The sequence below is a fragment of the Neolamprologus multifasciatus genome, chromosome 9 (assembly GCF_963576455.1).
Source record: "Neolamprologus multifasciatus chromosome 9, fNeoMul1.2, whole genome shotgun sequence".
In the NCBI taxonomy this organism is placed as follows: Eukaryota; Metazoa; Chordata; class Actinopteri; order Cichliformes; family Cichlidae; genus Neolamprologus; species Neolamprologus multifasciatus.
This window is the reverse complement of record NC_140447.1, coordinates 13,849,830-13,867,794: the sequence shown is the minus strand read 5'-3', so window position 1 is coordinate 13,867,794 and position 17,965 is coordinate 13,849,830. Positions and strand designations below refer to the sequence as shown.

Genomic DNA, 17,965 nt, shown 5'->3' with positions numbered 1-17,965 from the left:
TTGGAGCTTGTAATCAGATGACAGATCACAAAGTTTGAATAATGGCCTGATCAGTGGCTGACTATATTAATCTGTGTCTAGAGCTAGGTGTTGGTGTAATTAACAATTGTTTTTGTAAAGTTAGGACAAAGTCTTGAGCAGTCAGTATAACATCCTCTGAAGTGACTCATGTGATGTGTACGTGTGTCTAGGCATTGTATTTTTTATTATGTTGAACATACAAGCTGTGATCCAATAAACCCCTAAAACAATACATGCATACACAGATACTCATGCACACAACACACACTCTACAACTCTCTTTTCATCCTACCTTGGATCTTTTTGAATAGAGTCAATAGAAGGTGAACGCTGCAGGCTGCCTTCGGGCGGCAGAGCTGGTCCTGACTTGCTGTAGGGTGATTCCACCACTGAAGGGCAGTACTGCAGGGTACGGTAGGGGTCAGCCACATAGGGATCTGAACCATATACATCTCCGCTACCGCCACTCGAGGTGTAGCCTGGCCCCACTGTGGCATAGTTGTTGGTACCGCCGCGGTTGTAGTTTCCTGTTCCTGTGCCGTGACTTCCAGTGCGCTGCAAAGGGGCGGAGTCGACACCAGGGGAGGAGGGTGCTATGGCAGGAAAGTAGGGACAGAGGACATAACTTAGGTCACGGACCTGATCATGGATACGCATGGTCAGGTCTACAGAGGAGAGCGAATGAGGGAAGAGGAGGAGAGAAGGGCAAGGACACGAGCACAGGAGAGGAAGGACAGAAAAGCAAACACAGCGATGAACAGTCATTTGGAAAAAACTCCATATAGGTAAAAAGAAACATTGGCCTTATTCCCATGATTAAAAGAGAGAGATTATAATCTAGTAAGATAAAAGGGAAAAAAATACATTTGACAATGAGAGACTACAATCATTGTTAGAGTTGTCACTGAAATGACACACTACTCTGTCAGTCGGCAATAAAAAATTTAAACTTTGCTCTAGTTCATGCGAGGGAAGGGATAAGTCCACACACTTTGAGAGATCATGGTGAGGTCACCCTGGTGATCCAGAAGGACTAAAAACATACATAAAATGTATAAATAAAACAACAACAAGACATCTCTCTTTGGAGTGACTTTGAAATTGAATTGGGATTTGCTGGAGGGTGTAAGCAGCCTTCAGGGGCACAGTAGCTGTCTTCCCTCCGTGATGCACTGAAACGGTGGATTGGTGATATATCAAGGTGTTAATGTGAGTCTGGGGGGCTCGTTTCTTTGGCTGTAAAAACACTGAGACAGACCGTGGAGGGGGGGGGGGGGGGAATCCATCTTATCCATCATTAGGACCAAGGTATATGCAGACTGAAAACAGCACGTGAAAAACACCATAAACACATTCTTCAAGGAGTAAGCAATAAATCACAGAGCCTTGTAATCGATATGTGGCCGTATGATTAACTTAGGCTTTAACATAGGCCAATGAACCTCCAATCACAAACAGAATTAGCCTTTAAACCTGCCTGGATGAGGCAGACTAAAACTCCCCATATAAGCAAATAGAATCCTATGCATTTCATATAAACAGATGACAAGGAGCGTTTACCAGCCAGAGCACAAATTAACAAAAGACTGGAGGTTGTGTGGAAGTGAGAGTGTGCTGAGGCTGAGTGTCTTATCGTTACGTGACCAACAAACCTGCTCTTTAGCACTGTCTCGAGTGCTGGCATTTACCTGACCTTCACAACCCTCTTATCACTCTCTTTTTCACCTCCATCTCTCTCTCTCGCACACACACACAAACACACACCCATGCATCTGATCTGCCCAACCTATTTTGTACACAAGGCTGACGAAACCATTACTTTAACAATCCGATTCCATATTCTTGAACTGAACTTCTTCAAACAATTCTGGAGAACTCTATGAGCGGTACAAGAAACCTTAGGGATGACGTAATCACTTTAACATATTTTTTATCTCCTGACTCTAAAATCAGACTACCAAAAACTTCTCCAGACAAACTGGGTACATTTTCTGACTCTGCCAAGCAATGCCTGTGATAATAAGGCTATATGAGCTAGGGTCCTGGCCAGAGATGGGCAGTAACGCGTTACTTGTAACGCGTTACTGTAATCCGATTACTTTTTTAAAGTAACGAGTAAAGTAAGGGATTACTATTGCAAAACCGGTAATTAGATTACCGTTACTTTCCCGTAGGTACGCTGCGTTACTGTGTTACTAAAACCTTGATTTTCTTGCGAGAATGTCTCATGACAGTGAGGTAAGCGAGTGTGATGTTCGTGACAACAGCTGTGTGCAGATCAACAATGGATAATATATCGAGTGCGGGAGAGTATGAGCGTGCAGCGTTTAAAGCGTGGAAGTACTGACCTTATTTTGAGTTTGATTCCGTAAAAAGTGACAAAAACATTAGTGTCCGCTGTGCGTGGGAAGAAAACTTCTTTTTACAGCAAAAAACCCCCCCCTAAACTTCCAAGCAAGCACCGAGTAGCTACCACGTAAGGAGAAACTCACAGAGAAACTGCGGTATCCTTCCACTGACCGCTGCGGCACACCTGCACCAGGATAAACCTCCGCCTACTCTACTCCTGCTTTACAGGTGAAAATAGAGCAAAAGGACCGCTAGTCTTTGACTTTATTTATTTTCTGCTGTGTTTTACTTGCATCTGAAAGAGTGAGTGTAAACACAAAATAAATATATATATATATATATATATATATATATATATATATATATATATATATATATATATATATATATATATATATATATAATGTGCTGGAATGTGCAGAAAATAGGTTTAAATGTTAAACTAATTTCTTCCAGTCAGAGAATGGTGCATATAATTAAAATTTTGCTTCATGCATAAAGTTAAAAGATTAAAACTAACAAAACAAGTTTTAAAAAGAGACTTTTCCATTTGATTACATTTTGTATGATGGATTATGTAGAAAAAGTAGAATTGGGCTGAAAGATCTATCGCTTTATCACCTATTCAGGTTGTAAATCATGTTTTTAAAAAGTAACTAAGTAACTAAGTAACTAAGTAACTAAGTAACTAAGTAATTAATTACCTTTGAAAATAAGTAATCAGTAAAGTAACAGGATTACTTTTTTGGGGAAGTAATCAGTAATTAATTACTGATTACTTTTTCAAGTAACTTGACCAACACTGGTCCTGGCAATGGACACTAATAGTCAATCGTTGGCCAAGAAAGGCAACAACTGCATTAAAATCAATATTATCATTATTATTAGAGTAATGTGAAATTTTATAGTTTCATGTAGTCATCTTTGCATATAACCATCATGGGTGAGAGAAAACAGAAGAAGGACTTTGGTTTGACTTTCCAGCTTTATTTGTTTTTTGACTTAATATCGTTTCAGCTGCTCAGCTTGGATTTGTCAACTTCTGGTTACCACTCATGCTTTTTTTTTTTGTATTTAGGCCACATAGCATGCATTATGGGGAATGGACAGCACCACCTTAACGAGTGCACACTGACTAAATCCTTTGCCCGCCCCAGCAGCAATTTTGTCAGTTACTGGCAATCCAACTAGGGAAGACAGGGCGATTGGATCACAATCCTAGTGCACACTGATGCCCCAAATTTGACAAACCAAAGAATTAGGCAGGAAAACAGTGGACGAGTCCAGGGGAAAGGAAAGGCTGCAGCTGAGAAAGCCACGTTTTAGAGAACAAAGTCAGTTAATAAAGGGAAAAGAAAAGAAATGTGAGGCAATGGAGGGAGCACATACAACAGAGGGTATAGGAGGGTAATGAAGCAACATTATTCCCATCAGAAGCAAATCCCACACTTTTCTGTACTCTTAAAATTGTGTCTGCGGTGTGTCTGTCTTTCTGTCTCATTAGTGTCCGGGTTTTAGACTAACACCACCAGTGTCAGTGTGCACTCACCGAGAGACTTGACAACCAGACAGGACAAACCTCAGAGCAAAAGAGGGGGTGGAAGAACAGTGAAAAGACGGAAAAAATGTCATGTCAAATTATTTTTATAGCCTGTGCTGTGACCACTAAAAAGGAGTGTCCCTGGTTATAAGCTAAAAAAGTAAAGGAAAAAGGAACAAAATCAAGAATGATAAAGAGAGATGGTTGGGAACAAAGAACAGAAAGAATCCTCCCAAAATGTGCTGCCAAATCACTGTTTTAGCCGCTCCTTTTGTTTTCATACTCTGTTTCAGTATTCTGCTTCCCTGTGCTTCTTTATGCAATTCATTTCCCTACTCACACAATCTTTCCTTCTACACTCTGCGGTCTCTTCTTAAACTACTCTAAGTAAATGGTGTGCTACTGAATTTATGATTTGCTCAGTTAATGGTGTGGTCTGAGTGATGGATTGACCTCTGGGGCCAATACTGCCTGCCAAATCAGGAAGCGGGTGCCTGATTTATGCATGTGTATTTTGTATTTGTACACCTGTGTTTTTTCTCGTGTTCCTTACTTTTGAGAGCAAATTGGGACTTTAAACTGTTGAAGTAATTGCATTTTTGACCAAAAAATTAAGTCATTCGGGACCTGAAAGTAAGAATAAGAATAAGAATAATCTGTTGAGGTTAGATTTAAGCATATAATTGAACGTTAACGTTTATATATGGAATAAACACACAGTGTGAAAGGGTGTGTCTATCATGAGTTTGCTGAAGACCAGCAGAACGCAACTTACAGAGGTGTTTCATGAAATATTAAACAAATCACGAAACATGTGGTGTTGTGTATACCAGATACACACACACACACGTGCACTTTCCACTAACACGTCTCACACCTAACGCTCTGGCAGCGTGAAATTGTGTTTGAAATAAAAAGGCGGGTGTGTCTTTGTATTCCCTTGCATCGGCAAAGAGTAAACAAATTGCGGCTGTGCTCCTGCTGGCAGATTAGCGACGGAAAGGGAAACTCTATTAGTCATTTGACACAGTGATACCTCTGCAATTAGCCAGTCGGCTGAGGGGCTGCCTCGCTTGATTTTATTTTCTTGGGCTGCTGCAACTAGGAAAACCTTTCTGAATGCACAAGAGGTGGAGGAAGGGGGAAGGGGGAGAGGGAAAAAACTAGGGGATAAAACCAGCACTTTAAGCTTTCCATATCCATCTAAACTTCTTATTCTTTCATCTCTGCTTCAGCGTCTTTCAACTGTACTCTGGTCACTATCATGTTTCCTGCATCAATTCTTTGCCCTTTTCTCTTTCTTTGCTTTTTTCCGAATTCTCCGGATCTATCACTCTCTGCCTTTACCTCCATCCCTCTTTTAGCTCGTGGATTTCTTCTGAAACCTCCCTTTTGATTTACCAACCTCTCCCTTTTACCGTAGCTTACTCCTTCTCTCATTCCATTTTTGTCAGTCGTCCTCTCCTCATCATCGTTTCATTTGATGTTTTGTGTTCCTCTTCTTCCCTAACAAGCGTCTGTCTTTCTCTTTCCTTCCCTCCCCTCACTGTCGTTCTAGTAGACTATGTGATCAGAGCTGAGGACATGTCCTTTCTCTCGACACGCTTCACTGCTCAGCACGATTACACAAAGCCCCATCAGTACAGTCTCTATCTCTCTCACATACACACGCTCACACAGACATCGCCGTCATCACACACACATGGATTACTAAATGTGCCCGTGACTGACTTAGACTGAACATGCATGCCTGTAATGCATCTTTTTCTAATGCTTTAAGGTCATTTACCAACATGCACACGCAACCTTGGCTTCAGCAGCCATGGATGAAGCACATTTCCGAAGATAAACACACACACACTCACACGGACACAAACACGCACCCTGCTTGGATGTGAAGGAGAGTAAGGATTAGTTTCTCCCTCTGTTTATCCCTAGGAGAGCCTCCTGGCCAACACACAGCTCTTGATGTTCCTGAGCTCCTAAACACTGGAAGACCGACACCCCCCTACCCTTTCACACACACACTCACAAGTGCTCTCCCTTGCACTTTCAGTATCAAGTATACAGCTTTTTATAGTGTTGAAGCTGTAGGATACTTGTTTCCATGACTAAAGGTGCCATGTCTTTCAAGAATCATGCTGGCTGGACACAGCAGGACTCCAGGATGTTGCTAATTGTTCGTGCTGGGGATGCACAACGGCTAAAATGATAAAATAAGAGAATATTTTGTTTGGATTTATAGGTGATATACACCACTATACATGACACCCTTATAATCATAGTTGCAGAGGTTTGTAATTTCTTGTAACTGCCATAAGAACTCAAATCTGCTCTGATGATAAACGAGTAGCTGCTTTTCATTTAAACAACAGTTAGCATGTTGTGGCAACTGAAAGACTGCTATACTAAAATTAAATATACAGTGATACCTCTGTCTAGGGTATTTGAAATGGCAGTTCATCCAAATTACTGAAGCTTACTAGATGCTGAAAGGCTTCAAATAACAGTTCAAATAACGATTCCCATCCATTGCCCATAGTGATTGTTTGTAAGATAAAATAGCATAAGGCCACGGGCTGGTTTTGTTCTTGTTTCCTGAATCTTTTGAGTCATGAGCCAAGTAATTTTTCAGTCACCTTTCCTTCATGCTTTGGCATCAGCAACTGCTGTGCTTTTAGCCCGTCCTATGGGCCTATTCTAACAACACACATGTTTGTTAAAGATTGCAGATTATTTTGATAATGAGAAAAATCTGACTTTAGACCTCTGTGTGTCTACAATAACTCGTGTTCATGGACGAAAATTATAAAGGAAAAACTGTTGACTAATTGACTTGATGACCACCACAGCTGAGGGTACTAGGATGAGGTGGAAGTGACAAAGTTAAAGATGGTAATGTTTTCAATGGGAGTGACCAAGAGGGACAGGATTAGAAATGAGTCCACCCTTTGACAAAGGATGTTAAAGGTGGAACTACCAGGCAGGAGGAAAAGAGGAAGACATGGAGGAAGTGAAGGCGAACAGAGAGTTGAGAGAGGGTTGGTGTGACAGAAGCGGTTGTAGGAATAGGGTGACATGGAGGGAATCTAACGTGAGCAGTCAAAAGCAGACAAGGCTAAAAGCCAGATAACGAAAAGATAACCCAGACACACTGAACTTGCTTAGTAAAAAGACGAACCAATAAATGTTTGTGACTTCATGCATAAAGAAATGGACTGAGCAAACTTGTATTAAAATTAAACTACAAAATAGCTGGACTTCCAGTTTAACTGATAATGACTTACTTGAATTTGACCAATATTAATAAGGTAGTAAGAGGGGCAAATAAAAAAAGATGTACTAGATCGTTGTCATAAACATTGCAATGATCATTTGTGAGGATATTTAACAAGAACGTGTTATGGTAGGGAAAATACATCAAAGTGCAATGAATACCACTTAAAAACAATAAACAATGGATCAATAAAACATAAAAAAGCATCAAACACATGTGATTTCATGAAGACAATCAGTGTTGTGTGGGCTGTGTTATCGCTGATGACAAAAAATGTTTTTTTACAGTTATGAATAACTGCTGACAAAACTGAGAATATGCTAATCGCTACTGTAAGTGTAAACTGAGTAAGCATGTCACAGAAGCATGTGTGCAGCATTGTGTTCCTGTGCATGCCTTGGGTTTGTGAGGACTGGCATTTTTGTGTTTGTACATACCTAAAAACGAGCACTTTTAACACATGTGTGGAGTGTTTTGTGAGTGGGTCTGTGGGGCAACTACTTTGGGTTATATTTAGGAAATGCCATATGTCTTCCTGAAGGAAAGCATTTTGTGCTGATCTTGTGAGTTATCAGATGCTCTGAGCTTGTAATTAAAACTTTCTGAGACTTCAGCAAAACCTCCCTGTAAATACTGTACAAGTTTAAGCTAGGATAAAAGTCACCTGGATTCCACATATGGACTGAGCTTTTATCAACAGCATGTTCAACAGCGCTGTCATTTCTAGTTAAACGTACTGTAACAAATCAGTTTATCAGTTTGACAGGCATTGCTGCACATAATATTCATATGATAATCCTGAAAAAATAAATCCATTTTCACTTTTCTTTTTTCCTCACCTCCTTTTTTAAGTCCGTTTTTGTTTTCTTGGTTAATTAAACTGAGATTAGACATTGTCTTTCAAAAGAGAGCTGGCTGCAGTATGACAGTCTGGGCATTTAACCAGAACAAATGTTTTCGCAATGGAGTAAACATCACATTATAAGTAAGTGCAAATTCACACATCTTTCTTTACTGGTGTTGAAAAGGCAGTAGGTCCATTAACAATCCCACAGGATCACGGGCCAAGCTGAAATTGATCTTGGCCAAACAGACCTAATCTAACCTGGCGACAGAGAAATCCTGCTGGAGTGACACAATAAAGTGACTGGGGAGAAGCCAGAAAGTTTAACAATACTGCAGCACTTTAATTTTATGCTACAAGGATTTAACAGGCAATAACTATTGTACTGCACATTAGTAGGGGATGCCGTGACCAGATTTTTGATTCAAACCTAGGGACTGTGCATCTTCAATACAGCATCTATTCTGATACTTATTTGAGATATAAATACTGTTGAAGCATTAAGCAGATGATGTAAATGATGTAAACAATCCACTGTTACAGTTGCGGGAACTACAAAGAAACTTATTCTAGTTAAGGCTGTACAGAGGTGATGCTTCTTTTCCCTCATAGAAAATATTTAGGAGAGTCGGACTGCAGGGACCACACAAAGCCAAACATAAGCAAGTTTTATTTTGTCCTGTCATCAACTTGTGGAAAAACTGTTAATTAGTGACAGCTGATATTGACCTTCCACCAGCAAAATGTGTTATTTTTAAAAAAGTGAAAGTGATGATCATGCCTCTTGGATGTTCTGCACAGTTTGTTCAGACACTTTAATTCTCACTCTTAGATGCATGCTTGCAGGGTAGACCCTGGCTATCATTAAAAACGGCAGTGCTGCAATGCTAGCAGACTAAGGTGAATATGGAAGAGTTTAGTAACTCTAATCAAAGCTAAGAGTTTAGCTTTGATCAGCTCTGATGACTTGTTTTAAATCGAAAGTGTTCTTAGTGTTTGTTTGGTTTTTGACTTTTGTGCTAATTATATTTTATTAATAACGACCATCGTGTTTGAGTATAAGGATGTTCATAAGTGCACTTCGGACAGCCTAGTTTGCAAGCTGATCAATGACTTTGTCCTTGTATCATCAGATCTATGGCTGTACATCATGGACACTCAGGTGAAGAGAGGACCTGAGCTGTCAAATGATCACCACCTGGCAGTGAGTTGGATCAGATGGCATGGGAAGACGCAGGACAAGCCTGGCATAACCAAACATATATTGCAAGTGCGTTGGGATTGCATGGCAGAGGCCTGTGTCTGGGAGATTTTCCAGGTATGCTTCCTATCCAAAGACTCCAAGAAGGCAAAGTACTTTGACAGTCAGAACCGTCTCTCTGGCTCGCTATGTAACATAAAAGGAATATATTATGCCCTCCCTTAACAAATTAATGTGAGTCTTCCACATTCCCAGAATGTGTATTTCAAAATTTAGCTCAAAACACCCCATATAATTCTCCCTGTTGTAACTTTATAGTTTGTTTTCTCACTCAAGAAAGATATAAACAAAGCATTGTTAGTTGAATTGACAAAAACCTAAAACCTCAATCACACCTAACAGTTTTCACTAAGGTGGTTATTCGTTTCTGGGTGCGCTTACATAAACGGAGACATCTGATGAACCAACTGTGTTCTGCCTGCCTCATTACATTATCTAGATTGTCAGGTAATGAAGTTCAAAAAGAATATAAAAAAATAAACTGGCAAAAGGAAAAGGTGTTGCTGCAAATAAGGCAAGAGGGCAATGCTGCAGAAAATAGCTGTGCTGTGAATTCATGGGTTAATATATTTATTTTACCACTCAGCAAGGCAATTTATTTCATATATGACAGCTGCACATTAGAGTTATAAAACTTTAAACTTGATCCTCTTAAACATTACTGGCTCTTCAGTGCATTGAGATCTGATGCAGTCCCATAGCCTAATGAAGAATGTATGAAACATACTCCTCCAGCAGAAAATGACTGTTGCACTTTACAGCACGGTGTTGTTAAAAGATTCAGTGATAATGTGGCATATCATAGCAGACTTCAAAACACAAATCGAAACAGAACTTTCTTTGGATGGAGTGTCTATTTAGCATAAGTAGGCCACGTGAAAATGAAGCCACCTTTGTGATGCTTATATTAAAAAAGCTACATAGTGGCAAAGTTAGTTAAGGTTAATAACTGTGATTGTGGTCTTATTAGTAAATATACAGTGTACACTCCTATTCACATTCTTTAAAATACAGGCAGCCGACAGTGCCTCCTGTCAGCTACCTAGTAGATACACCTGTGGGATAAATTTGAAAATCCTAGGTGATTTTCAGAAAACCTAACCTCTGCTCTCTGACCTTGAGGTCAAACTGGCCCCAAGATTAGTATAAATGCACCGATGGCATTGATTTCCAATTTCTTCTCGAGTTATCACATTCACAAACTTGGGTGTTCACGCTGCCCACCTGCCTGCCAGGTGGCACGACGACAAGACCCCATCAGCCTTTGACAGCCGAGGGGTAAAAGGTTAATAAGCTGTTAACAGGTGTTTTTCAGTAAGTGTGTTTATGTTTTTTACACCAACAGTCCTTCCTGTATTACTGCATGTAAATAGTCATCATATAAGGACTTACACATATCTAGTATCTTTTATGAGGACATTATATAAAGTGTTACCCATCATACCAATTTTTGGTGTCTTTTTAAAAGGCCAAAAAATCTTAAATATCCATTAAATAAGTTTGATTAAACACATAAACACACAATTCAAGTGGCCGTGACTACTATAACAAGCTACATTGGGGAACTAAGAAATATGTGCCAGATGAAACTGAGCTTTCCTTTCTCTACTTTCTTTTCACAGATCTGTCAGTTTCTCTGTTAAAGAGAAGCCCTAAACTCCCCTTGCCTTGTGCTCAGGTCAAGATATACTCAGTAACAGTACTCTCTCTTCACTTCTTTGTCTCCCCCCTCCTCTCTTGGGTTTCTTTTCTTTCTCTCCCTCATCTCGCTTCTCCATCACTCTCTTGCTTCTATCCCCCTCATTAGGATGTCAGATCTCATTACAGAAGAAAAACAGCCGATTTAAAGGAGAAAGCAGATTGGTTTAATGGTTTGATGCAAATCCCTTCTCGTATTTTTTTCTTTCCTTTTACTGAGTATGTTTATGTGTGCAAATTCACACTGGAGAAAGGAACCAGTGCCACGGGGCTGCATATTCAAGCAAAAATAATCATGCTTTGCAAAAAACTTCACAACAAGCAAACAAACACACACACACTTGCACTTATGTAACAGACCAGAGTTGATCCCTTGTCCCAGCAACTGAATACATTTCAGTTCTGAAACGTAATGAGGAAAAAAGTTTTGAACACTGCAGTATTTCCAGATAAGACTACAAACAACGACACGAAATTACTGTCTGTCATCCTTAAAAAGAGGAGCTAGAAGTTGTAAGGCACTACAGTCCATTATTAAAATTATGCCAAGAATTGAAAATACATGACATAAAATGGACATAGATATAAAGTGTATTAGAGATATTTAAAATGCATAATGTCTATGTGAATAACACCACAGCGAAATATAGTGTAGAATATCAATAAGAATTATTTGCCAAATGCAGTGCACTGTCCACACTATCTGGTTAACACATGACAAACTTTTATTACATACACTTAAGAAATGGGGAATGTGAGATTACAGTTTTTACACTGACTGAAAGTTTCTGTAAAATGTATTTAAAGTGCAAAAAATAAGTATTCACTTTTACTCATACAGCCTGGCAGCATTCGGTTGTCTGAATCCGCAAGCTGTTCATAAAATATAACTTTGTTTTTACTGTGGCTTAGTGACTACTGATTGTCTGAATTTGTATCTGTCTCTTCTAAAGCTATGTTGGGGATAGATGTTAAAATATAAACCATCTCTTATCAACTGCAATAGATCAACCTTGAGAAATAACAGCTGCACTGAATCCAGCCATTCTCACAGTCACCACCTGAGCTACATGCAGGCCTAATGTTAAGCTATTAAAGAGAAAAACAGCCAGTCATTCAGAGACACTGTTATTCCCAATGGTTAGAGTCATTAATACAAGTCAAGATAGCTTTTATGAGATAAAGAGGGAAAGTACAAAGACAAAAAAGTAAGCGCAAATGCAGAAGGGAAGGACTAAATGGTAGAAAACAAGGAGAGGTCAGAAAAAAGGAAAGAAAAAACAGACAATACGGGCATAAAACAACACGAGGTAAAGATTTACATTCTCCTCTTAATTAGTAGAGATGATAGATGAGACAGAAGAACAAAAAAAAAAGTCAGAATGGTAAACATATTTGTAAAGAGAAAAAGGAAATCATTGCAAGCAGTAGGAGAGATCACAACATCATTAAGATAATGGAGAAAATGAGACTGATGTTACAGAAAAAGGAAGCGATTGTAAATTAAGACAGGAAAGCATAGTGACAAGTGAAGCGTAGGCTGATTTTAGAAGCACAATCTCTTGTGGGAAAATATACCAGCATGTAGGTGTATTCATGTGCGCGCTGGAGAAGATGTGGCCATGCAGGAATAATCGTTTAAAATAGGCCGCATTAACCTGCAGCCCTCTGGGGCACTGGCCTGGTTTAATCCAAGAATGAAACACTACACATCACTGCCTGCACACATGCATCCAAAAACATGCAAATACACACTCATAGTTGCTATACATAGCGTGGTGCTGTGTAGATGTAAAAATAATGAAGAGGCTGAGACAGTAGCAAATCACTGAAGAAGATTGTGTAGATGTGAGAGATGTTTGATCGGGGGGTGACACATGTAGTGGCGGTTTAGTAAAAGCTTTTCTATTTTTCCTTCAGTTGTATTAGCCACAGTGACAGTGCTGTTAATGCAACACTCACAGCAACAATTAATGTAGTGCTGAAATGAACTGAGCTAGAAGACTTGAGAGCTGTGGAAGCCAAGCAGACAGGTTTACCAATTACCAACATTTTAAACTCAACCTGAGTGAACTGTCAAAGTGTGCTGACAAATAGCTGTCTGCCGTGCTGGGAAACAATGGCTTCCTGAGACTACAGGTCTGTTGGTTTACCTCAGTGTTGGACATAAAATAAGCCATCACACTAGCAGAGTATTGTGAAAATCAACATCATTCTGGCAAAAGTTTGCCACAATGTAACTAACTTAGTCACAACTCTAACATTTTACCTTCTAAAATCATTTGAACTATAGATCAGAGGCCACCGTACATCCGCTTTACTCGCTTCTTCTTCATGTCCTGTTTGTTCCTAATTCGCATTTCCTTTCATGTGTCTCTTTGAGATAAAACCGGCCCAGAAAAACAGTAGCTATAAAAACAGCGCACGCAAAATTAGAGTCACTTAGATGGCTTTTGTTGTACCACGTCGCTCCTCTTCATAGTTAAGTGCCCAGTTAAATAATGCTATGCCCCCTGCTCTCAGCGAATATTGTGGGCTTCATTTGACTGCCTTGTTTAAATTGGCCCTAAATTAGACTGACACTGTGCACCACACACTGCAGACCTCTGACTACAACTTTGGAATTTTTGAAGTCAAATACCCACACAAAACTGTCTCTCTTTTCTTTTCAGCAAAGGGATGACTTATAGCATTAATTACATTGATCCATGCCAGCTTAATGAACCAATAATGTGAGCTTGCCATTGCCAAGAAAAGGCACTATGACATAATTAATGACTTACCGCTCACTATGTCAGCACAGCCCTTATCAGTTCATTATGTGCCATCACTCTATGCATTATGAATCCTTATTAGACAACCTCCTTTTCACTGCACATGCTATTCACACAAATTTCAAAATACGCTGTGTAAAGGCCAAGCTTTAATTCAATAGCCCTGAGACTTCAAGGTGCTGTTAATCTTCGATGTGTTGTTCTTGCAGTGTAGTTACAAGTGCCAAAAGCAGCAGGGAAATATTTGTGCATGAGATAAAATATATGCTCTAATGAAGGATTTAGCTCCAACAACATCAGACGATCTATTAAAACACTGTATCATTGGAGAAGTGCATTGTAAACTTCCAGTGTTACAATTAAATGCACACGGTCTAATCCACAGTCTATTGATTTTCGTAGCTGCAGTGCAAATTTCCTTTGTGAGTTTCTCATACCCATCTATTGAAACTACAAATACAAGGCGCAGTAAATTATAGATAACACTGGATTCTCTCTGTGCACTTCTGAAGCATACTTATTTAAATGATTTCTGCTTGCAAAGACAATGATATCACTGTATGAAGCGTTCTGAATTTCACTGATTGTAATCAAAGCAATATCCCACAAGAATATGAGCAAACCCAATGACCCAACTCTGAAATGTGCTTCAAAAGCTATGCTTGGTGCTTATGGAAGATGTTCTTTCCTTTTAAGTGAGTGAAACTGATGAACTCAAACTCTGGTCTAGGGTGGCACATTTACTGTCATAATTCTGACCTGAATGCTAATGATAGCTATTAAGGATCGACTCGTTAAAGACGTCGACGGAGCTGTGAAAGCGGCTTGAGAGACTTGGGTGTTTTTGTGTGGATATGATACGGTAATGGGATTAACATGGTATACCTAAACCCACAATGAGATAAGCTCAATGAGGTCCTATTAAAAATACACTGCTGGCAACAATGGAGAGTAAGTGAGAATGACTGTGTGAGTTCGATAGTAAATGTATCCAACTGCAGTTCATTGCGAATAAAAAAAAGGGAAAAAAAAACATCCACACAGCCTATTGTGCTTCACAAACACAATAGGCTTTGCAATGCCTTTTTCTATGCCACTTACTCTTTATTTTTCATAAAGCATTATCTTCATTTGGCTCTAGACTTGATAGAAATTCTCTGGACCAACTACACAACATACCATTCACTTTGTAGAAAAGAAAACTGGCACTGACGAGGGTTGATATATTCAGTGCAAAGGCATCTCAGTTGTTCCTGACATTGGTTAACAGGTATTATTTTTGCTTGGTGACTGATTAAAAACAACTTTAGATACTAGAGAACACATATATTGTCTCATTACAAAAGTTAATTGCAGCACATTTTTTGCATTTTTATGTTAGACATGATGCACTATTTGCCTAGTGTGTGGCAGAGAAATAATGGATATCATAAACTATTCAAGGACAAATTCTTATATTTTAAACTATGGAAAAGCTGTTGAAGTTACACTTTATATTTAAGACATATATGGGTTGATATTCCTGAGCAGAAACACACCAACGGGCTTAAAAATGCCATCTACAAAATCAAGGACTGTTCTTTGTTGTGAACCATCTTGGCCTTGCTCAAATATGGACATGTATTCTGAGATGTACTAGTATTTAAGGAGAATTTTTAGGTATCTATATGTGTAGTATGTATTTTTCTGAGAGCTTTTTACTTTTGTGGCTACATCTATCTCTACAATATATATTTCTACTTTCAAGTCCTTAGATTTTCAAATTAGGCCAGTTACTTCACATTAAATGACTCTCTCATACAATGACTGCTTCTGCCATCCGTGAACAATTTACCATGGCGTCAAGCAAAGCACAGTGCAGTGTTGGAGTGCAGTCTTTGCATGACCAATAGAAATGAGGAATGACATGAAGTGGGTACATATTATACACATACACATCACTGGGTGCAGAAAGAAAAAAGACATACACAGACTGCACAACACATATTTGGGACCTTCACTTAGCCTACCAGGCAGAGCAGTGAATGTAACTCTCTTTGTGAAAGGGCCTTGATACATTCAATTGATTTGAACCTAAATCAACTGGAACAATAACACATAAAAGACAATCATATTGGCTTATCCATCACCGGAGCCTAATGCTAGTTAAAAACAATGAAAGAGGGAAAAGCCATAATTTATGTATAATTTATAGTCGTATACTCAAGGGTTTAAGTAGGTCAGAACTATCAGAATAGTGTTTTTAGTGAAGATTTTCCACAACTTTTGGTTACATTACTAAAGATAAGAAAAGTGAGAGTGATCATAAAGGAAATAGCATGGAAGGTAATTTTAAATGGAACATTTCTAACAGTCAGAGAATATCAGCAGGAGCTGAGCTCTAAACTGATCACCAACTGGCTGAGTTGGATCAGGTGGAAGGGGAAGTTAGTGGGCAGGGCTGGCACAGCCAAATGTATTATGATGGTGTGGTGGGAACATCTAACAGATCTTAAATTCCTACCTCCGGCAGAAGTTTGACAGCATTCCGAGGGAGACTCGGGAGACTGAGTCTACCACGTGGATCATGTTCTGCACCTTCATTGAGGTGATTGCACGGACCTGTGGCCACAGGGTAGTTGATCTGTTTCATGGTTTTACAGCGTCTGAACCAGATGGTGGATGGTGGCGAAGAAAGCAGTCAAGCTGAAGAATGGGTCCTATTGAGCTTGGTTAGCCTGTGGGACTGTGGGCAGGTAACAAGCGCGGTGTGGCTCTGGCTCCAGCAAAAATTCAGGTGTGGGAGGAGTTTGGTGAGGCCATGTAACAAGATTTTTGGTCTGCCTCAAAACAATTCTCGCAAACCGTCAGATGCCTCAAGAGGAGGAAGCAGTACTCTGCTCACATTAGGTACAGTGGGAGTGGGGTGCTGCTGACTTTAAGTGAGTATATAATCAGGTGGTGGATGGAATACTTAGAGGATCTCGTCAATCCCACTGACACTGTCTGAGTCTGGGAACGAGACGGATAACTCAGATTGAGGCATCTGTTTGTCTACACTTTGGTAGTCTCAGGATCTTGTCTCTGCTTTTAGTGGATGATATAATTCTGTTCAGATTATCAGGTGATGGCTTCCAGGTCGCACTGGAGTGGTTCTTAGTTTAGTGTTAAACAGCGGAATTGAGAATTAGCATCTCCAAGTTTGAGACCGCACGTCTCAGTGGGAGAAGGTGGAAATGCCCACTCTCGGTCAGGGACAAGTTATGATTCTAATATGACATCAGGTTTAGCCAATAAAGAACTATTTTTTTGCTTTGTCCTATAGATATATCTCACAGAAGTTAAATCAGCACTTCAACTCACCTCAACTTCAGCCTGTTTCTTACCTACTGAAAACAAAATTAAGGCCAGAGAGCCACACAAACAAGCCCAATACCTAACCAATAAGAACGAGACCCTCTTTGGATTGGCTAGCTGCTTTTCTGAATCTCCCTCCAAAACATTTCATATAAACAGCTTGCCACTGAAATGCAACGTTGTGCTTTTCCAAAAGCCAGCATCTTGATTTACCTTATACCAGTTGATCTTCAACACTAGACCACTGTGTGGCTGTAACTTTTTCTCTTTCTCCTACTCAGCAGCTATATCAAGGCTATGTGACTATAGCGCACTTCCTTTCTGCTGAACATGTGAATATTGAAAATACAAATGGCTTAAATCTAACACAGTTTTAAAATACACCTCTTACCAGCTGGTTAGGGTTATATCATACACTTTATAGAGAAAGTGGTTGCCCTTGTTTTCCATAACATACTCTTAGTCACTTGTCAAAGATGACTTTTTTGCTACCTGAGTTTATTTACCTTAAACACAGTTTCAGAGTTCAGGGCTTAAACTCTAAAATGTCTAAGCCACACGAAGTAGAAACAAAACAAAACATGAAACTGCATTGATGATACAATTTGATGCAATGACTGCCTTACCTGTGTTGTTGCGGTAGGGCCCTGAGTCTGGGCCCTGGCTCTGGCTAAGGCTTCTCATGGGGCCCTTGTTGTGATAGACACGTTCTTCATAGATCGGATCTATGTGGTGCTCTGGGGACCCCAGAGGCCGAAGGGGCTCTTGACTATGCTGACTACTGTAGGAGCCACGAGAACCTAGAGTGAAGAAAGGAAGTAAAAAGATGTGAGTACAACACAGTGAAAAAGGAATGACAAAGTGA

General features: G+C 39.7%; 1 protein-coding gene across 2 annotated transcripts in view; it reads right to left on the bottom strand.

Annotated features, from left to right (window-relative positions):
* Positions 1–17,965, bottom strand: part of ctnnd2a (catenin (cadherin-associated protein), delta 2a) — a 265,825-nt gene that overhangs the window by 107,219 nt on the left and 140,641 nt on the right. For both annotated transcript variants that reach the window (XM_085173422.1, XM_085173423.1), the window contains 2 exons: positions 17,727–17,900; positions 314–686 (listed from right to left, as the gene is read on the bottom strand). In XM_085173422.1, coding sequence (XP_085029548.1) covers positions 314–686; positions 17,727–17,900 — 547 coding nt within the window. The remainder of the gene's footprint in view (positions 1–313; positions 687–17,726; positions 17,901–17,965) is intronic.